General features: G+C 40.5%; 1 protein-coding gene across 1 annotated transcript in view; it reads left to right on the forward strand.

Annotated features, from left to right (window-relative positions):
• The window catches only part of MGAT5B (alpha-1,6-mannosylglycoprotein 6-beta-N-acetylglucosaminyltransferase B), a 222,826-nt gene that overhangs the window by 106,499 nt on the left and 93,712 nt on the right, over positions 1-22,615 (forward strand). Inside the window, exons 4-7 of the mRNA XM_088134743.1 lie at positions 8,149-8,261; positions 17,067-17,140; positions 20,517-20,687; positions 22,332-22,496. Of these exons, the coding sequence (XP_087990869.1) occupies positions 8,149-8,261; positions 17,067-17,140; positions 20,517-20,687; positions 22,332-22,496 (523 nt within the window). The remainder of the gene's footprint in view (positions 1-8,148; positions 8,262-17,066; positions 17,141-20,516; positions 20,688-22,331; positions 22,497-22,615) is intronic.

The following is a 22,615-nucleotide window of genomic DNA, read 5'->3' on the forward strand; positions in this document are numbered from 1 at the left end:
ACTGTGATCTCTTGATGATAGATTTTGCAATCTCTAGCATAGGTCCACGTGTGCCTGGACAGCTGCGCTGAACCTGGGAGGTTGCAAGACTTCAGGGACATTGAACTTTCAGGGACAGAGCACTCCCCTTACAATATTCACCTTAACTTTGCCAGAAGGACAGGATCTCTATGTTAGGAGGAGCAACTTATTCTTGCACATGAATTGAATCTTGTTCCTAGAGTTTGAGTCTCCAATATGGTTTCAAAAAGTTATTTTAGTCCATGGTGGGGCATGGATGGTTGATGAAGGCTGTGCAAATTGTGCAGTTAGAAGCTGCATATGTTTCTGTATATGTTAAGACAACAGATATACATATCTAAGTCTCCCAAAGCATTGGCCAACCTTTGTTTCTTTAAATTATTTGAAAAAGGATGGATAAGTGTGTAAAAGAAATTGGCTCCAGATGTGTGTTTTATCACTTGTCTCGAGAAACTACTTTTTTTAGATTTTTATCCTGCCTTTTTTTTTTTCATGCACAACTCAAGGCGGCAAGCATGCTTAATATTCCTTCCTCCTCCTATTTTCCCCATAACAACAACCCTGTGAGGTGGGTTGGGCTGAGAGAGAGCCACTGGCCCAAAGTCATCCAGCTGGTTTTTCATGCCTAAGGCGGGACTAGAATTCACCGTCTCCTAGTTTCTAGCCCAACATCTTAACCACTACACCAAACTGGCTCTCTTTTGCAACTCTTTTAGGAGTAAATGCAAAGGAAGACACCAGAGATTATAAGTTCTTGTGTGACTCTGAAATAGCTGCAGAGAGAGTATTGTTTCCTGTGCCTTCTTGGTATCAAATGCTGAAATCTGTTTCCAAAGAAATATCCTCAGCCCATTTCACGTTCCAGAAGAGCCCTTAATATGATGCAACATTCTCATTTGGAAAAGACAGAAGGAGTGCTTGAGCAGAATAGCCAAATATTGGTTTCCAAGTTAATACTTTTTGATAAAGGAACGCCTGACAATTAATAAAACTGGTAGAACTCTGCCTGAGTAGGAGACCAGAAATGGTCGACGCTTCAGCGGTTCGAGTCCAGCCTTCGCGTTAACAGGGTGAGCTCCTGTTTCCTCCCCAGTTCCTGTCAACCCAACAGGTCGAAAACTCACGTGAGTAGATAAATGGGTACTCTCACTCCAGTGGGAGGAAAAATGCTGGCGGCGCCTTGCAAAAAGGAGTCGGGAGCAGTTGCCGGTAAGCACGAAAAACCATGCGCGCCCGAAAAGGGCGCGAAGCAACGGAAAGCCCGCCTCCTGCGCTCGCCAGCTGGGCTCTGCCCTAGGAAGGAGGCTCTGGCAAACCACTTCCGAAAACAGTTGCCTTGAAAACTGCAAAGGACTCGTCCAAGCAGTCACTGCAGGGTCAGCAATGACTGAGTGCAGACAAAAAAAAAAAAAAGTAAAACAAGACTTAACTGAGTGCAGCAATTTTATAGTAGATGGGAAACTTGACTATTACGCCTCATTAGAAGGATAACTCATTTTTCAGCTAAAAAGTCTCCTCCCTGCTGAAGACAATTTTGATTATTTGATTTTTTATTTTTTTATTTTTTGGGGGAACCTAATACCAGTTAGCTCAATAGTTAAGTCCCAATAAGTATGTGGTAATAGGATTGCTGGCATACATAATGCCAGATACAAGATATCATCTTGCTCCAATTCTTTGCAATAGCTCAGTTCTTGCAATGGAATCTGATTTTATGATTTTAGGTAGAATGGGAGGTGGAGTTAGTTCTCCACCTCCCTCTAATAATATGAATGGTCAATAATAGCAGCCATAAACCACCTTAGTTGCTGCCAGACAGAGGCTTTTAAATCAAGAGCTCAAACTGTGAAGATTCATAAAACCAGAGGTAAAGAGGTTTCGGGGTTTTGGTTTCGCCTTGGGGTATTTTAAATTCCATTCTTCAAGTTCATTGATCTGTTCAGGAACCAATCTAACACTTAAATAGAAGGACTAGAAATCAGAGGACATTTTTAAAATTCAGTTAATTCAAGATAGCCCTGTAAAGTTTGGCTTATTTGCAAAAATATTCTCCTTCAGTTTTATTCTCTGGTTAGTTAGTTTAGACATACACTCCAGATACTTAGTCCCAATGGTCTTTGAGTCACAATATATGGAAAGATGAAGTAGGATCTTCTGCAGAGTTCCACTTCAGATGTTTCCGTGGAAATAGTAAATGCATTCTGAGGGAAAGTTTATAGTCTCAACACTGATCTGAATGTTACTCCAAATTCATGATTGGCCAATTCCATATTTATTCATATCCATATATAGCTATCCACATCCATGCAGATGCTACTGAACTGCATACTTTTGATAATGCTTTTCCATGTACATGGCAGGTAAATCTAAATGGCTTGTTCAAGTGAACATTCTGGCTGAGCAAACTTGAATCAGCTTCCATTCTAATATTTTACGTAGTATGATTCCACAGGATTTTAATATGCTATAATCTTGTTTATTGTCAAAGGATTTCATTTATGTATAGTCAAACGAAAGTTTTCTTTAGTAATTTCACTGCTTTTTTTTTTAGTGTAAAAAGATAGCTACAGAATGATCTTTATTTAAAGATTTTTAGAAACAGGTGTAATTGGGGATTCATCACTCTAGCCTTTTATATTACAATTAAAGCAGCTACACTTTCATTCCGACCATATTTATTTAAAAGCAATTTTCCAGGGAGTTTAATGGGAATTACTGCCATGCCAGCATTCACAAGATCGCAGCTTTAGGGATTTCCATATATAATTTAAACAGGAAATGTGTCTTATTCCCTACTCTAATTTTACTCTCTTCCCTTTTTACTCCTTACCGTAGGTTTAGCGTCCTAAATAGAATGGCTTTGGGCTGGCAGTCACAAAGGATAAGGGGACTAACGTAGCTGCTCACAACCCATAAATTAACTGCCAAATGGGAGCCCATCAGAATGGCTTTTGGTAAATGCAGGTTTCTGTGCTACATTTTATTAGAAATGTAGTTTCTTCTAACTCTAACCCTACTGAATATTTTAGGTAATGGACAAGGTGCCAGGACAACAGCACTTTGACAGGCAGATCGGCAAACATCCCAGCCAGTGAGAGTATAGCGTGGACGTGCCTTCTAGCTTGTATTCTCCTTTCTTTTCCTCCTTTGGTAAATTTACACTGGAACCCAGAAGCAGTTAAATGTCATTTGATATATGCCGGTCTTTGGAAAAAGTCTTCAGCATTTTAATCCATCATTCCTGTTATGTTTTATTTAAGTTAGACTTCAATCTTTTAAGCTTCACTATTGTTCTGGAACAGAAACCATCTTCTGCACTCAAGATAGCTATGCAAAACATAGTCAGGTGCCCAGAATAATAGAATTTGGTTTAGCATTTTTATTCTTTTTCCCTTAGATTCCCTATGTAATAGGTGCAACTTCTTCATCTACCTTTGCCTTCTTTGTTTCTTAGAACAAAGTGCCCCTCCCCAGTTTGTTCTCAGAGAAGCAGGATGTGGGGGAAATTTGTGGCATCTGCTTCCCTGTGTAAGAAGCATTTAGCACATAGTCTACTAAGCTCATGGGAATTGTCCAGGTCTTTCTTCAGAAAAGCCACTCTGAAAAGTAGACAATGATTGGATTATTTTTACAAAAGGGAAAGTAAGAGACAGTTTGCCCAGAAAAGCCACAACTAAGCTGAGATTTTTAATTGGGATTTTTGTAGAACTGGGCCAGCATATTAATTACTGAACCATACAGACTCCCTGTAGTAAATGCTATACTTTGAAGCTATGCTTGTTATTCTGTGTTCCTCCAATCAACCTGTTAAGAAGCATAAACCCTTTAGTTTTCATGAGGAACTCCATTGATTGGGGATGGCCAACCTTTCAGTCTTACGGTCTTGCACCATTGACAGTTGGATAGGTAGAGGTGTAACTTTTTAGATACTTATGGCACTGTGCCATGTCCAAATTCATTTACTGAAGTTTGCCTATCTGCACAACTGTTACTGATATTCCAGCGTTTAGGACAATTCCTGTTACAATTTTACAACAGTCCATCCAACCTTTGTACAACTGAAATCCATCTCAGTTTGTTGAACTTATGCAACACAGAATTAAGTAAAAAAAATAAAATGAAAAATAAGCATACAAATAAAAAAATTGAAATGCTCAGACAAATTAGGGCAGCACTGCGGAAGAGTTACAGGAAGGGCTGAATATCCTGTGGGTTCATACAGAGATCCGATTAACTTTTGTTTCTGCTAAGAGGTCTACCTTGGTTGAAATCCATATTGTAGAGGTTTTGTTTCACACTAGCTAACTATATAAATAAGGAATAAGTCTCAAGAGTTGTTTGGCCCTTGCCTTCCTCACTGCATTATTTCCCTGTCCTGTAGCTTTCTTTTAATATGTAGAAGTTTATAAAGTTGAGATGGATGGGAATGTGTTGCAGGTTTTCTATAAGCTATTATTTATTTTCAGTTTCCTGTTACAGGAAATACAGGGAATAGAAGAAGAATTGCTTGTGGCTTATCACACAGCCTATCAGCCAATGATAGCCAATACAATATGATGGCCAATACAGGGAAAAAATGAATCTCCTTGTATTGCTGCATGCTGGAACTGCAAAGGCTAACCTAGGAAGAGAAACAACTGGCAAGCCACAATATATGGCTGGTGGGCTGCGTTTGGCTTGATGGGAGACAGACAATTTCTGCTGGTCCATGAGATGCCCAGGAACATTGTAGGCCAGATTCTGATTCTGAAAAGCTGTCTTCAGGCCATTTATATATGTGATGGTGGATTAAGGTGGTCACATGCATTGCAATCATTGCCTAATGCATTGGAAACTAGGGAAATTGAGACACCCTAAGTACAGTGTTGGGAGAGATGTCTTCAATTACCCCCCCCCCCCCAGCCTTTACAGACAATAATGCCCAAGGAATTTTCAACGTTAAAGTAGAAGTGAAAGCAATTTGGAAGCAAAAGAAGAAAAAAAATCTCTAGTGATGCTATATGAGCAAAGGCAAGTTTAGGTATTCAAGGCCAGCCTTGCTATTAGGCATATGGAGGCAGTCACGTCAGTCAGCAGGTTCTGGGCAGCAGTAGGGAGCCTTGACAGTAGAGGATGGGGTAATGTGGGACTTGTTCTGCACTGCCTAAAACGGCCTGCCTTCAGCAGAGGTCACTGCCTTATCATTAGGGTTGAAGAAAGGTTCCCATGCCGACCTAAGAATAGGAAGGAAGATGCCGTCTTATTCCTTGCCTCAGACAGTAATGATAACTTATTTCCTTTCTCCTGTACTCAAATCCCATGTACCAACTGAGAAATGTCTCCAAGAAGAGCAGCTGGGATGAGCTGAAATTGATTTTTCCAATTGAGCAATTCTGCCTTCTCCCTGAAATCTAGAAAGAGTCCCTCCACAGGCTTTTTAATTTTTTTGCAGGGACAGGAGCAGGTTGGTATTGCAGAGGAGAGGGGAGGGGAGGGGAGGGAGAAGAAAACCCTTGGGTTCTCCTAGTATTGAATTTCAGCACCAATGTTTCAAGCTGCCTATTCTGCACTGGTCAATTTCTGCAGGTTGGGGGTTAGGACAGGGATGAGCCGTAGTAAACAAATAGAAATAAATAAATAAATAAAAAACACCTTCGTACAGCAGGTAAAAAGACAAAATTATAGAAATTGTGTTTTTAGTGCTGTGTGGAGAACTGGCAGAGCCAGACCCTGTGTGAAACTGAAAGTGTCTCAACCACCCCAAAAATGTTTTGTCGGATTGGTGCTTGTGGGTGTCTAGTGACACCAGCTGGCTTGGCAGCCCAGCCCCAAATGGGAGTTCCGCCCAGTGAGGATTATGGGCCATGTCCCCCCATCCCAAAATGTATATCCATGGCTTGAGGTATTGCTGTCTGCACGGATAAAATAAAGGAAGCCCTGAATTAAAAAGAAAAGGAATGGAAACAAAGGAGAGAAAAATAAAAATTCTCCCAGTCTGAGTTTGTTGTGAACATGCAAATGTGTGCTTCCCTCATTTACATATCTTACAGCATTCCCAGCTGTGGTTTCTACAGTACTTAGAGTGCGTTCCTACTTAGGACTGTTTATTGATAACTGTGTTCAGTGAGGCTTACACCCTGGAAAGGGGGCAAGTAGGACTGCAGCCTTTCGAAGCAATATCCAGTATTTCATTAGTATTATATCTGGCAAGTTAAAAATAATACAGTTGCCCTAAGACTTATTAATAGGATGCAGCCCCTTTTTTTTAACAAACCACTCAAAATTTAATTTTATAATACAGTCAAATATATACTTTGAAACTATTCAGTTTGTGCCCATTTTTCCACAACATCCTTAAAGAATAATGGAAAAAAACATCCAGTTATCTGGCAGAAAGCCCCAGTGAAACAATGGGACATTTCTGAGTAAGACATCAATAAGGCTTTACAGTTGAGTACTTGAACTTTAAAGTAGCCCCTACAGCTCCCTTGCAAATTATTGAATAGTTTCTGGGTTGCTATTTCTAAACCACTTGTGCATAAATAAAAGTTGCAGCCTTAATTATACAAGTTCATAATAATCTCAATAGTTCCCCCCTCCTGAAGCCGTCTTGCTGAGGTGCAGACAGCCATTTCAGATCAAAACTGCCAGTTCACATTTTGAGAGCTGTTGTGAGATTCCATGGGAAATATTGTTGGATCCACGACAATTGTAACATCATTGTCAAGATAGTTGAACCATTATCTTTACTGAGGTCAGTATGGCATTTATTCCAATATTAGAACTGCCCTGAAACAAAGAACAGGAATCTTACTTCACTGCTCTGCAAATACACAGGAAACATCCCCTCTCCTGGGCAAAGCATGGCATCTACCAGAGGTGTGTGTGGGCACACACATGGGTGCAGACGCATGTTGGAAAAATCAAGATGGCAGTCATAACCGTGTGACCAGTGGTCTCAGCCACCATCTTGATATTTTTTGAGTCCCCCTGTGGATGTTCTGGCAGTGAAGAAACCCATTATGCAGTGAACTTAAAAAAAATCTTGCTATAAATAAAAGGGGGGTGGTGAGGGTTGGTTGATGTTCTCTGATAGTTGAAAAAATATTTATTTTTAAATCAAACTAAAGAGGCCAAGCAATGCATGAGACAGCAATAGGTATCTCAAATATGCAGATTGCAAATACAATATGTAATGAAATTAATACAAGCTTCAGGCCACCAGATCTGGGCTGCAAAACCATTGCTTGCATAGTGAGTTAATAACTCACATTTCCTTTTCATTAAAATGAAGGATGGTATGTAATTGGCAGCAATTGTTCATAGATCTGGTCCAAAGATACAAGCCAGATATTACACTGAAATGTTGCGGCCTCTTTGTGATCGAAAAGTGGGATATAAAAGTTACTTTGAATTAATAAAGGAAACATATAATAAACTCAGTAAGCCTAAAAGAAAATGGCAATAAGGTATTGAAATGTGCTTATCTCTATGAAGCTTCAGTGTGGACAAATCGTGAACAGGATTCTGGCTTAGTGTGCCATTGGAATACGGCTGCTGTGCTTACCCCTCTTTGGGGTAGCAAGTGGGTTTCACATGATACATGGAAGCCAATTCAATTTTGCTACTCTGAGTTTATTGGCTACTCAGTCAATATGGTCATATCTTCCTGGCAAGTGTACCAAAGAGCATATGTTTGCAAGCACATAGTTCTGGCTTTTACCTTTTCTCAGATGTATGTTTGAAGTGGCTTTTAGTGTATATATATTTTTTTAAAAAATGAAGCCACCTGAGGCTGGTGAATGACATTCAAATTATCAGTGGGGTGGGAGGAAGCAATTCAGAGAAGATTGGTCAAAGAAAAAAAGAGTGCTTAGAAAAGATGAAGGCACGGCCAGAAAGAAACTGGTCATTGGTCCAGTTCTACTGTCCTCCAAATATAAGACGCTTCCTACAGGCAGCAAATTAGATCCATAATTTGGGTCCAATATCCTTCTGGTTGTCAGAGCTGTTCTTTTCTGGCAGTTGGCTTTTCTGCATTGAAAAATTGTTGTTTCAGGAACAGAGTGCCCTCTTTACTCTTTCTGACAAGCTGGGATGCCCACCAAGAATGAAACATGGATTATATTTCCTTCTTTTTTTTTCCAGGTTCCATCCAGCAGCTGGTCTGATGGAGAGGATTCAAGCAATTGCTCAGAATGTCTCAGACATTGCAGTGAAGGTGGATCAGATTCTTCGCAACAGTCTCCTAAATGGAAAATGTAAGAACACCATCAGGTGTGAAGCGAACGGGCTGGAGCTGGAATCTTTATTTACTGTGCAGTACACTGAATGAACTGAATCTGAGACTCTCATGCTATAGTTCCTCTGTGTAGGCCCAGGATACCTTTTATTTTTTCCCAAACTCTAGGGTTAAGCATTAAGGTGTAATGTTCTCACATGGAGGAAATCTACCATGTCTTGGGCCACTATGCCAATTTAAGAGACATGATTTAAAATAGTGGAATCCAAGAAAGAGGAATGTAAGTTCTACAATCCAGAAGACAATTCTCTATTTGAAAAGCTCTCCGGTCAAAGGTGGGAAGGAAAGTGATGGCTTGAAATTGCCTATCAGCAGCACACAGACGTGGTCAATCTTCCCAACTGTGATGAGATGTCTTCTGTTTCTACTAAATTAGGGTATTTATGCCTGCATCTTTACATATGAATTAGCATGTGCAAATATGCAGATATGTAACTAGCCTCTTAGATAAAGGTGCATATAAATTTAAACAAAACCAAACCTAAATTCTAAGTATCTACCCACCTGGTTGGGCCATCAGTGAAACTTTCTCCAAACAGTGCACTTTACATGAGAAGAAAGCAATATGGCATTTCGCTGAAGGAAACTCTGAGGGCCTCTATTCTTTTCTGGTTGATATAACATGCCTCTACCTTCCTCCTTTAGCCACACAGAGATTATCAGCCATTCATCTATTCTGCTCATTCTATTTCCTAATGTAGTTCATAGGTAGTCTCTTTCTGATTGCTGTGATTTATAAGCTATTTGTCCTTTACATTTCACTTCATGCTTAAGAGTATGGCCATCACATGGCTATCAGTGTAATGAGAAGTCAACATCTTTCATGTCCAGATTCTGTACAGATCAGAAGCACTAATCCATCTTTTAAAATCAGGCAATCTGGACTAGGGATGAATGGAAACATAGTTACAGCAAAATTGTTATAGGCATATTTTAATTATAGACTTGAAAGATAGGAACGTGCAAATATTAGTGAAAAGAACATTCATAATAGTATCTCCCTTCCACATGGCTTTAAACTGTGGAAATTACACCACAGACATTTGCACATTCAGTTCTGTTTGGCAGCTTTTGTGGGGATGAGGTAAAGAAGAGAAGAACCTTTTAACATTGGCCTCATTTGACTCAGCTGGGGATGGAAGAGTTACTGTCTGCAAAGCTGTTGATAGGTGGAGCGTCAAATATCATGAGCTGTAATTCTCACTGTTAAAACTGCCAAGCCAACTCCTAAGTCAGCAGCAGCAACATGGTGGAAGGAAGGAAGGAAGGAAGGAAGGAAGGAAGGAAGGAAGGAAGGAAGGAAGGAAGGAAGGAAGGAAGGAAGGAAGGAAGGAAGGAAGGAAGGAAGGAAGGAAGGAAGGAAGGAAGGAGAGAGCGAGCCCGTCCCCTTGGCAACAGATGTATATCCTGAGGACACCTTCGTCCTACTTCTTTCTTCAGCATTACTTGCTGTGTGTATCACCTCCTTTTAGTGGATGAATATGCTAAAAGGCATAATCCTGGGGAAATCATGCTACAGTGATTCCGTTTGTTTCCTGCTAAGCCACTAAAGAAAATGAGCCCCAACAGAACCATTAAAACACATGCCTTAAATCCCGTGTGGACTCATCAACTTTGCTTTCTGTTGTTGTTCCTTCTCCCCATGGCCCATGCCTCTGCTATTCTCCTCTTCCAGGCTGACTTTCATTCTAAGTCAGTCAACAGCGTCTATAGCAACTACTCTGCTTTCTGGTTTTGCCATGGGAGCCAAACTGGGTGGTTGTCACAGACATCCTGTCAGGCTTCAGCATTAAGCTGTGGGTTATCAAGCTTGGGACTAGTAGCATTTGGGGCCTCTATCCACAAAACCCTGGCTACTAACTGGTATTAAAGCTAGTGGTATCTAAATCCAGGGCAGCTTTTCTGTGGTGTGCTTATTCATTATTTACTTATTATTTATTACTCAGGCTTCTGTACTGCTATAATCCAAAGACACTGAGTGGCTTACAAGTTCCTGTTACAATAAATAAGAGTAAAAGCAATATATTAAAAAAAAAACCCAGAATAATCAAAACTAATCACAATCCTACCCCATCCATCAACACCCTCAGTGATAGCCTTGTATTCCATCCCCAGAAGTCCTCTGAAAGAGAAACGCCTTAACTATGAGATAGAAAGTCAACAGGGAGGGAGCTGACATTCTGTCTGGGGATTACTGTATATCCTTTAACATCTTCCTAATAAAATGAATTTTTGCAAACAGTCTTTACAAAATCCTGCACATGCAATGAATAACATCTTAGCAGCTTCCAGAATAATCCAGCCTTCACGAGAGAAGTCATGTGCTAATGCCTTGAGGGAAAAAGTGTGCTTTCCCACACAGTTTTCACTGATGTCTGAACCACTTCATTGAACATGTCTGGGCTCCCGTGCAACACTAAGACATAATGTGGTTTTGTGTATGCGTGCTTAGATACAATATATAAATTTAGCCATTGTGAGTTAGTATTATGTTTGAACCCATCAACTGAGGTTTTTTCAATAAACTATGGGTAAAAATTCATGGCTTAGTATCATGTACTGTATAAATCCAGCCAATGTCTCTTTTCACATCCTAAATGAAGTTTTGTGGGTTCTCATTGATAGTACATTAATGTTCACTGATTTAATCATGGATTAGAGGGCTGATCTGGTATGCATTATTAAAACCTGGTTGGGCATGAGATGAGGCAATGCATCTCAAAAATGTGCCCACCAGGCTTTCAGGTGTGGCATCAGGCAAGGGTCTGGCTATTGCCATCCAAGAGGTTCTGGGCTTCCAGGGGTGCTGCTCCAGAGATGGTTGGACGTGAGACTCTTTGCGAAGTTGATGAGGATGCTGCAGGGGTACCAGTCTCCTTGTCATGTGGCTGCTTCTCTATCTGAGCTGCTTGATCTGTGGCAAAGCTGGTGATAGAGTTCCCAAGATGTATGGCTCTGGGGGACTTCAATTTGCCTTCTTTAGACCAAGTATATGAGCTGGCTCAGGAGTTCATAGCAATCATGGACCTGATTCAAATTATTGATGGCTCATTTCATAGTGGGGGGTCATATAGTCTTCGTCTTGGGGCAGTAGCAACATTACCTGGAATTGGGAGATGTAGTCATCTGTTCCTTGTCATGGACAGATCACTCCCTTTTAGTCTTGGGGTTCTCTGTGGCTCCCCCTGCTGCATGGAGGGAGGACCAGTTTGATTGGTCTATCCCAGGCATCTGATGGACCTGTTGGGGTTCCAGAGGGAACTTGGAGTAATCCCTGAAGCTCTGGTGCATGGTTCAACCGAAGCCTCAGCTGCTGCATAAAATGAGTATGCGATGGCAGCCATGGATTTGATCCCACCTGTGTGGAGTCTCTGTGTGCATGAATCCTGAAGAGTCCCCAGGATTGTCTCCAGATTGTTTCCCTAGAGTGTCTCCAGAGGCACTCTGGGAGATGAAGTGGCAAGAGATGCCTTGAGCAAGACAAATCTGACTGGGCACAGGTAAACTTTATTAGCAATGTCTTGTGATAAAAGCAGACAAATATGTTTATTTTTGTACTATTATTGTGTCTGCAGATAGCCAGCCAGTGGTCCTGTTTCAGGTGACCCTTCTGTGTAGGGAATATGACAGCCTCTGCAGAGTTGTTGTAAGGAGTTTCAGCATCTGTTGGGTAATGTCACTTAGATTTGCTCAGAGTTGGACTAGGGCTGTGCAGGTCCCTATGGAATTGGCTGAGGCACAGGCTTGCGCAATTACCTTGGGAAAGCTTAAGCCTGTTGGTCTTGAGAAAGTAGACAGCATCTGTAGAACTTTGAGTCCTGCCACCTGTGGTTTGATCAATTACCTCCTGATTGGTTAAGGCCTTCTGGGAAGCTGTCATTAGATCCAGGTTGTGATGAATGCCTCTTTTGGGGAGGAGATGGTGCTGCCTGCTTTGAAGGAAGCCAGTAATGGGTTCCCTCTTCTTGGGAAGCCAGTGCTGGAGTCAATGGTTCTGGACAACTTTGATCTGATCTTCATGTTAAGATTTTCCTATATTTTATATGTTATTTACATTTTATAGAGTTTTACATTTTTTATCAATAAACACCAGTTACTATATATTTTCTGGCTGGATTTCTTTGCAAAAGAACAAATGGACATTACATTTTATAAATTTCTCATGCTGATGTATATTTTTCCTGGACACACACTTTCCTAGAGGTATTGCTACACTCTGCACAACAAGAATATTGCTGCATTCTGCTCAACACTTCAACCTTCCTTATTTGGAAGAGGGGCTTGGGGTCTCTCTCCTGTCCCTTCTTGATTTCTCAGCAACTTTCAATACTATCAGCAATTATATCTTTAGGGTGTTGGGAGTGGGAGGTACTGTTCTTCAGTGGTTCTCCTTCCTCCAAGGCTGGTTCCAGTTGCTGTTGGGGAGTGGAGAAGAGGTTTAGTGGCCCTTGAAGATGCTGAGAGCAATTCAAGGTGCTGGTTATTGCCTATTAACCCCTACATGGCATGAGTCCAGGATGCCTGTCTCTAGTGGTTTTGTCCATCTTACCAGATCTGTCAGTGTGGGAATGCCTCAGAGCTCCTCTGCAAAACAGTGTAACCTTCAGGGACATAACTATTGCAGTGCCTGTCCTGTGAAACAACTTCCCTTCTGAAGTTCAGCCAGTCCTGACCTTGTTAGTCCTTTGGAAGGCCTTAAAAACCTGACTCTTCTCTCACGCTTTAGGGCCAGGAGGTTAATGCAGCCCACTTTATGACTTTATCTTAAGTGATTGAGATTTTTTTACCTGGTGTTTCCCCCACCCCGATCCCATCATTTTTATAGGTATGTTCTTCTTTTTATGCTTGTTAGCCACCCAGAGTTATTTGGTGAACATGGGCGGTCATATAAAATAAAAGCATTAATAAATAAAATTATTTGTGCTTTGCTTTGTTGTGATTACACCAATACTCTGAAGGCCTTCTGCTGGGAGACTAATGGGGTTCCATGTGCAGTTGTTTGGCCACTATGAGAACAGACTGCTGGACTAGATGGGCCAGGCATCCAATCCAGCAGGGCATTGCTTATGTCCTTATGTGCTTATCTCACCCCCTCCCCTGTGGGGGCAAAGACCTGGGTGGTTCTAAGGGGTGGGCATACTAGAACATTCCACTAATTCCATTAGCTTCTATATTGCCAGAATGAAAATCTGCCGGGTTGCCAAACCAGAGATGGCTACTTTGGTCTCCCCAAACATTGCCAAGTATGTATCCCTTGCAATGGGGGAATGTCATCCTGGAAAATGTTCCCCAACCTGGGCCTGAGTGGCAACTTTGCAACACTGACCTATTATTAATTATAGTTTTACTATTCCCTGTTATGCAACTTGTGCTTCAAGACTTTACAATTCATCTGAGTGCCTTGCCTTTTTACATCTGAAATTCAACTGCCAATCTTTTTCCGCCCTTCCTTCCTTCCCTCCCTCCTGCTTAACATTTACTCGTTACTTTATATAGCATATAAAGAGCCTTGCCCTTTTCTGGACATCATGTAATATTTTCCGCTGAAGATGTTGGGGTACGATGATAGAGGAAACCTAAATGGATAAACTGTAACTATTACAACTCTTACTACAACTGATCCCAAAATGTTTGCTGCCCTAATACTCAGCTCTTGGCTGGTGTAGAGAAAGGTTTCCCTTCTAGTACCAACTCAACAGTCTACTGTGGTCCCCCTACTACGTTATACAGTACTACTGTCCCCAAATTAGGGTTTCATTCACGGCCTGATAGTTGAACATTCTTTTTCCTCTTTTTCTGCTTTTCAAAGAGCTTTTTTATCATCTGGACTTGGAAATGAAGCCTTTGCCTTCCTGAATCAGAGACTTAATTGCCAGTGGATTTCATTATGATGATTAATGTGGCAGATGCAAGAGCACTTTATGACTGCCTGGCTAACCAAGCTATCATGTGTTGACCCTCAAATATTAAATATTGACAATTTCCCTCAACGTTCTTTGCCCAGCAGTAGCTCCAAATGGCTGTGGCTCCCATCTCTCCCCAGACAAGAGAGATGCAAAGAAGCCAATAAACTATAGCCTGTTGCTGTTTTAATATCAGTTTTTAACATCAGTCTTTAATCTGCAAATCAGGTTCTTAATAAAGCTGAGTAGCAATGACCTTATTCAACGTTAGGGACATGAATAATTGCATAGGCTTCAGAAAACTGTTCATGAAAACAAATAAAGCACATTATAAATAGTTGATAAAGGCCTTGCTGGCTTTCTCCTGTATGAATAATGGATCACACCAAAGTGGAGCTTGCTGGGCCAGTGCTAAGAGTGTGCTGTGAGGGGACAGGCAGATGTACTCTGGTGCGTCCAGTTGCACGTGGATCCACTTCAATGGGTCACTATGGAAGCCCAGGTCCTAGTTGGGACTGATGCCACTCCCTGGAGTCTTACTGTTCTCCTGTTTGCCTCCCTTTCCCAGAGGGTGTGCATAAGGTTGCTGGTCTAGTGGGAAATTATCAAGCTTGGGAACATTTCTTCTAACTGAAATGGAATTGATTATTCCAAGAAACCTATGTGTTCTGGAACTTGCTGTGGTCTTTGGTCAGATACCAAGGAACTGCAATCATGGTGTGATTGTGGCTAGTGTTGAATGACTGTCTGAGTAAGACAAGTATGAGCAAGGTCTCCATTCAGCTGTGTATAGCACATTGGAGCATATCTCAAAGAAACAGCGTTTGTTTACATTTTATCTTCTCCAGAAGATTTCTGTGCCTTTAGCTATTGTAATTGTCTCATTGATGGCCTGGAAGTTAATTGATTGCTTGCATAATTTTATGCTGTCATTTGCACATATCTATATGTTGAAGGGATTTTAAAGATGCTGTTAGAAATGTAGGGTCCAGTAGGCACAATCTTCAAGGATGGCCAATTGCTAGAAATGAAATTTGGGCCAACCATTAATCTACTGTGTTGTTTAAGAAACTGAATAAAGAGAAGCCATGGAACTTGCTATGCCTCCATTTAGGCTTCACTGGAGTTAAAAATATAGCACGGATTTTTTTTTAAAAAATGTTCTTTCTCCTGCCCCTTTAAGCTTCATGAAAGTTCTTGACAATGAAAGGAAGCAGTTTTTTAAAGATTCATGGAATTGTACAATTCAAGGCGGAACATGTCGTGTGAGTCACAGTGATTTCTGCATTGTAAATTAAGTTCTTCCCATTGAGTGTAGAGTTATCTGGATGGGGAGAATGTTCTGTCTCTCTACCTGAACTTAGTTATGAGGCCTGAACCAAATATTATCTATTAAAACCAAAGGTTTAACAGCTTCAGTATTCTTGAGCCCTAAATTCTGTCATAAGGGGATGCTGCAGGTGCTACACAAATTTCTGAACTTGTAAAAGCCAGAAGGTTGGGACTGGAAGAGAACGAGAGAGAGGGAGAAAGACGATAGATAATAAAAGGAAAAGAAAGAGACACAGAAATTACAAAAACATATATTACATGGAAAAATGTGCAGAGTATGTAAGATATAATTAGAAGAAAATCCAGACTATCCCATTAGAAGAAACATTTCACGTTTACCTTTATGTATCAACTTGGTTTAAAACAAATACAAATAGAGTTGTGTGATAATTTAACACTTTGTCACATTCAAAACTGTTATATTTAACTGTTATGAATGCCAAATGTTAGATTAGCTAAGATATTTATATAAATAAAATAAACAATCAAAATTAAAGAGTTTAAAACCCTTATTTTAAGAGAACCCAAACCTTGGATGTGGCAGCAAGCCATGCACAGGATTATATTCCATAAATTGTTTTCAGATTAAATTAAAATTAATATTAGACTTGTTTTTTCATGTATGAAGTATTTTGGAGATTGCTGCGTGCTCCCATAGTTTCAGCTGCCATTTCTCTAATGAAGGAATTAGAAGTGGTTTCCAGTAAAAAGCATAAAGTCTCCAAGCAGGAGTTTAGCGTATATAAAGCCAGTTCAATCTATTTTGTAGATACAATATATACAGTTTAGTAACACTGAACAGAAAAATAACTGGTAGAAAAGGAATCTCAATATTTAAGACACATTGCATCCTATAGTAGATCATGTGTGTTGTAAGCCGCCCAGAGTCCCCCATTGTGGGGAGATGGGCGGGGACAAATTAAATAAATAAAAAAAAATAAATAAATCTTCCAGATTAGTTGAGCTTTATGACATGGCCTTATGACAGAGCTTTTGGATAAATTATGATTATTTGGTTAAAAAGTGGGGAAGAACCAGAGATTGGGAACCATCTACTTCACTCTTGAAAAAAAGGGCTTTTCATAATGAAGCATACAGTATATTAACAATAAAAATCAAGACTCCCAACAATAGGGAGAAAATTATGCCTAAAAGAATAGTCTTATGGCTAATGCAGAGTCTGGAGCTGAAATTTATATATGTGTGTATATTTCTGTACATTTTTTAAACTGAAGAACTGCAGAATAATATTTGGGGAAGAGCAAATAAATAAATAAATCCACTACTCATATGAGTTCAGGGAGTTTGAATTTGGTTTGCTTACATTAAAATGTGAACTAAACATATTTTGCCTCCCTTCCTGCTTCATCTTCCCCTTGGCAAATAATCTATATTGGATGTGGGGGAACACAAGCTATTTCAAAGGGCAGTGTGGTTTGGTTGTTTCAATAATGTGAAATTATGTTAGGAAACCACAGTTTATACCATCTTCCAAATTTGTAACTAACCCACCTCCCTCTTTCCTATAGCCATAGACAGCAGACAGGACCAGTGTGAAGTGCCCAGAGATCCTAGGTACCCTGACTGCTCTGGAAAAGTGGAGGTGAGTATGCAAGATTTAAAATCATATTCTGGTTGGGATCAGTGAAAAGGTCTGTTCTCTTATTGAATGGGAATTAAAATTTGCCAGAAGGACAGGATCTGCCAAACTAAAAACAAGGTGGTGGGGGGGAGGTAACCCTCTTTTCAGCCTCCCCACACCTTCTCACAGTTTGTACCATTCCTAAAGGACCCACAGATTTCTAGTTTGTTTTTATTAAGTTCTTTTGTTTTACTAGTTTTTAAATTCTATCTATCCTCTGATCTATTAACATAGGGCAAGGTTTAAATGTTTTAATTCCATATATAATATAGACCTTAGGCTATACAAAGATTCTTGGACTTCAGGATTAGGTTATAACTGCTTGTGTTGGTGATGATTAAATCACTTCATTTTTTTCTAAACCCTGGAAGCATAGCACATCTGCCTAGTTGGTAAAGTTGGCACCAGACATATACTTTGGACCTGGGAACATCACTAGTGGTAGTGGGGAAGAAGGATGGGGTGGGGAGGAGCAGCCTTTTTAGATTTAGGGCTTCATGCAAACTGGTTTGGGAGTTGCACATGTACATTCATAGGCACACACACACAACCACACATATTTACCCACACCAATTGATCCATAGTCACTGGGCTACTGAGAAATTGGGAATAGTGGCAATCACTAACTTGGAGGGTTAGGGAAGTTATAGGCACCCACCGAGAGCTGCTTGAGGCCCAGGGCTGTGGATTCACAACTCTAGCCTAGGCTTTATGGTCAGATACCCACAAATCCATTCCTTTGTTATCTATAAATAAAGAACTTTAGGATGAAAGTTCATTGGACATCCCCTTAAATGGATGGCACTACAGATATCCTATTCCTGTTTTATCATTCTGCATGCTTTGCATTTATTGGGCGTTGTTTTATAGTGGTGTATTGAATAATTATCAAGCATTTGGGGATCATTTACTCCAGAAGACAATCTAAAATCTAGGTATTCTTACCATTACTGGGTCAATCTTCCCTATCCAGCCCTTATTTTTTGACGCAGCTGCAGTGGCAGTGGCAGTGGCAGTGCCAGGTTATCAGTGTCATTTTTTTTTTCTGAGCAGGCAAAAATTGTGCAGTGGGAAGAATGTCCCAATTCTGATTTTCTTCAGGATGTGGCTACCTGTGGATTTCATGCTGACGTTCCATCCCTGACCCTCACATTAAACCCAGACTTCTTGTCCTTTCTCTGCCTGCTAGAAAGGCAGAAAGTGACACTCACTAATTGCCAAGACTCCAGGAAATGCAATAACTATTAACTATTGCAGTTAATTTACTCTCTTTCACTCCCACCCAAAGACTGCTGAAATCATTTGTCATTTACTATGAGTGTGTGCGTGTCACACATTTCAGCTCAGCCATAATATAAACCATACTGTTGAAGATTCTAGAAAGAGATTTGAAATTCCATTAGGGTCCAATAACTTGAAGAAACATTTATTATTATTTTTTAGAAAATTACATCTTAAAATTGACATTGGTAATGCAAAACAATAGATTATCCTGGTTATTGCAACTATATAGGACAACACTTGAAATGTACTGAATGTAACATTTCCTCCTCCTCCTCCTCCTCCTCCTCCTCCTCCTCCTCCTCCATTTGATAATGCAAGCCTCCAAAAGTTACCACCTGAAAGAATTTATCTTTCCCCTGATAAATGCAGTGTTGAAATAGAAGACTATATTACACTCCATATTCAAAAGGATCAAGCAGTGAAGCAGGCTAGCTTAATGAAAAACAGAACAAATATTCATTTGAGAGTGGGAGAGTGAGGATAGATGTTTCTTGCTCTCAAGTCATAGCAGCTAGGTTGCCTTGCCTTTCATGATTAATGCATGGATGTAGCTTTTACAGCAGTGTTAATTATTCACACATAAGCAATGCAAAAATAGCACCAACATGGATTTATCATCTTGCTTATTTTTAATCTAGAGTGTCATCTCTGGCCTGAGGAGTTTCAGGTACCTTATGTTTTGTTTTTAACAAAGTACAGAACCTTGGCTGGATTACAGCACAAGAAGTGGATGTGTTCAGCTCTATAGAGCTGCACAACAATGTTTTAGCTTAAGTTACGGCACCAGACTAGAAACCAGGAGACCAGGAGTTCTAGTCCTGCCTGAGCCACAAAGCAGGCAGGGTGACTTTGGACCAGTCCCTCTCTCTCAGCCCTAGGAAGGAGGCAAGGATGAACCACTTCTGAAAAACCTTGCCAAGAACACTGCAGGGACTTGTCCAGACAGTCACCAGGAGTCAACACTGACTGGACGGCACATACACAAGTTAAAACTAGTTATCTCCTCCCCAACTGGACCTCAGCTATTAGGCTACTGATCCAGCTACTTGACAATATAAATTAACTGATAGATTAACAAGACACAACCATTGCATTACTCAGATTTTCCCAGTTACGCAGCATTCATTTTTGCTGTCTTTGTTCATGCCTGGGTTAAATTTTAAGTGTGATTTAATTGTTGGTGGCAGTAATTCGATCTCCTGTCTGGATGATTGGTGTGTTTTACATATTGGGAGTGGAGGGCTGTCTCTTGAGTGGATTCATTTGTGTAGTTAAGTTTGGAAGAGGTTGGCACCAGCAATTATGGAGGATGATGGATCTACACAGAGGAGCCTATGCTTATTGCTTTGTATGCAAAGTCACTTTTTGAGGGCCCTGCTAAATTTTTGCTTCTTTAACACAGGGATGGCAGCTCTACCTTGCTGGGCAATAGAATATTAATGCTAGCAATTATCTTTCACCTAGTTGTTTCTGAAACTTACTAGCCAGCATGCTTTTTTTCCTGGCGAAATTAATCCAAACTTTTATAAAGCTGATTATTTTTTCTCTGATAGTACTGACTGAAATAAAAGGCAAGATAAGCTTTGTGAACAATGAATTGATATAGTTATCCTGAGCTCCTTGGCAGCATCTCCTCTGCATTTAGATAAGAACATAACACTAGCAGATACATATCAGAATGTAATCTATTTTAAACACAGTTTGCTTTCACAGGGTATATTGAATAAAATTTGCTCCTGTACAGAACATGCTGAAAGTTTCTTCTCATGCTGCATTGTTGTCATTCTTTTTCCTCCTTCACGAGACTCGTTCTTGTTGCACAACTTTCTTTGTATTACCGTTAAAACAAAACTTTGCTTATAGCGGCACATCATTGGCCACAGAGATCAAAGACCAACTGAAGATCAATGTTTGAAATGTTTGCTTTTTTCCCGGTGTCTTTCTAAGTCTGTGGTCTTTTCCTACCATACACACCATTAAAAAGATCTCTTGACTGTTACCCGCGCACACAGAAAACCAAACCCGCCTGACGGACAACCCCTTTGCCTTGCAGTGGATGAGGGCTCGGTGGACGTCGGACCCTTGCTATGCATTCTTTGGTGTGGACGGCACAGAATGCTCGTTCCTCATCTACCTCAGTGAAGTTGAGTGGTTTTGCCCAGTGCTGCCTTGGCGAAATCAGTCAGCAGCTGCCCCTTCTTCCAAGCCATCACCCAGGATACAGGTAAGACTTGCTGCTCTTGGATTGTCTCAGGGCTATGACCTATTTATCAAGATGGGTTTCTTCTGAAACTAGCCTAAATATTCTCAGATGATAGTAATGGACCATGGGCAGCCATCCAGAGAAAAGCATGTGTCAGAACATCTGTTTGCAAAAACCTGCACTTCCAGGAAGATTCCTATTGTAGGACGAGTATGGGAGGAACAGGAAAAGATTCTGTACTGTCTACAACTAATTAAAGTATGGTCACACATCCAACTCAATCTCTATTCTCCATTAAGTATACATAAGTAAAATCAAAGCACACAGTCCATTAGACTACTATGGGATCAGGTGCAACAGGGACATTTTTCCTCCCCATTGTATTTCTCCTGATGTCATGGTAGAGTGGTGTTAATATTGGCTCATCACTCCTCTTGGCAGAATGCCTGAGTAAGGGAGATGCTGGGTATAATTTCATCAAGTAGCAACTGAGGTTGCTGAGAATTAGTCCCACTACATCTGCTTGAAAACCTGATGGGGAAGAACAGGAAAGTTGAAACAGAAGGAAGGCTGTTCTTAGCTTTTCAGATGACCTGAAGTGAGATTTTGGAAATAGGCTGAACAAACAAAATCCTAAAAATGGGTGGAAAAAATGGTACCTCCCTAGAAACAGTGTATAAACCCAATACACCCATCCTAAAATTCCCTTGTAAGCATCTGCTCATGATGGGAGCCTTAATTTTAATTCTCCTTTCACATAGTCCTTAGCATCTTTCCAAATTCAGTGTAAGAATAGCTATGATCCTTTGTATGTTATCTCCAGTCTCATGAAGTTTGATGGAATTTAGCAACTGAAAAACTGTATTCTTGACCAGCTTAGATATAAAAGCCAGCTGCTGATGTACAGATTACATGAATAGTGGAAAATGCATGAATTTGTGTTTTGATGCATACAAAAGGTAAAATCTATTTTCAGTCATATAGTTCCTGGTGACTATACGGACACATCTCTACTGCTTTTCTGATAACAGTTTGGAAGTAGTTTGTCATTGCCCCCATCTAGGATGTTTTTAGACTTACCAGCCTAGTTTATACTCCTGGAATTCCCTGGTGGTCTTACATTATCTATTGAGCATAGAGTGGTCACACTTTGGGGTCATGAATTCAACTGGTGGGTGCTCCTAAGGCAATAGACCAAATGAAGCCACTGAGAAACATCAAGATCACTGCTGCATGGTCTAAGACCTATAGAACTATAAAATAAATGTTATGGGGGAAAAAATACAACCCTAATCGGAAAACTTCATCAAATATGCTGAACACTTGTCAGTGGTCACAGGATACAAGAAAGCAAATCAGTATCCTGGAGAAGGACATGGCTGGCTGGAAACATGAACAGGGGCATTCCACGTTGCAACAACTTGTTGTAGTTTGTACTTTTATCCCTTCACTATACCAATAGCCTGTATCTGACAATTAACTTTCAAGATAATCCTCAGTGTACTATCCTAAATTCACCATATTGTACTAAACCATTCCAGTAGTATCTTTAATCTTGCCCAAAGAGGCAATGGACAGAAGAAGCCCATATGCCAAGCGATAAGTCTTTATGAAGATCACTGAGCCTTGCATGAATAGGAAGGCTATTGTTTTTTGTTCTCCTAGGCGGCTTTTCAGAGAGACCTCTCCTATCTTCTGGAGCTAATTGGCAGTGGCAAGGAGTCCTTGATCTTCATGAAGAAACGGATCCGTCATTTGGCCACACAGTGGCTAAGGGCTTCGCATAAACTGGAACAGAAGCTGGAGGGCAAACACAGAGATCAGAAGCAGGTACAAAATTAAATTAGTTGCTTGTCCATTGTGTATGGTGTTACAGGTGTAAGGCACAGAGATTCAACTGTGCTATGCTCTGTAGTTCATTTTTTGCCTTCCTAAAGCCCTATCACTTT

Source organism: Python bivittatus, unplaced genomic scaffold (genome assembly GCF_059951505.1).
Source record: "Python bivittatus isolate LINGU-HERP-01145 unplaced genomic scaffold, Pbiv_v1 ctg000080_np1212, whole genome shotgun sequence".
Classification (NCBI taxonomy): domain Eukaryota; kingdom Metazoa; phylum Chordata; class Lepidosauria; order Squamata; family Pythonidae; genus Python; species Python bivittatus.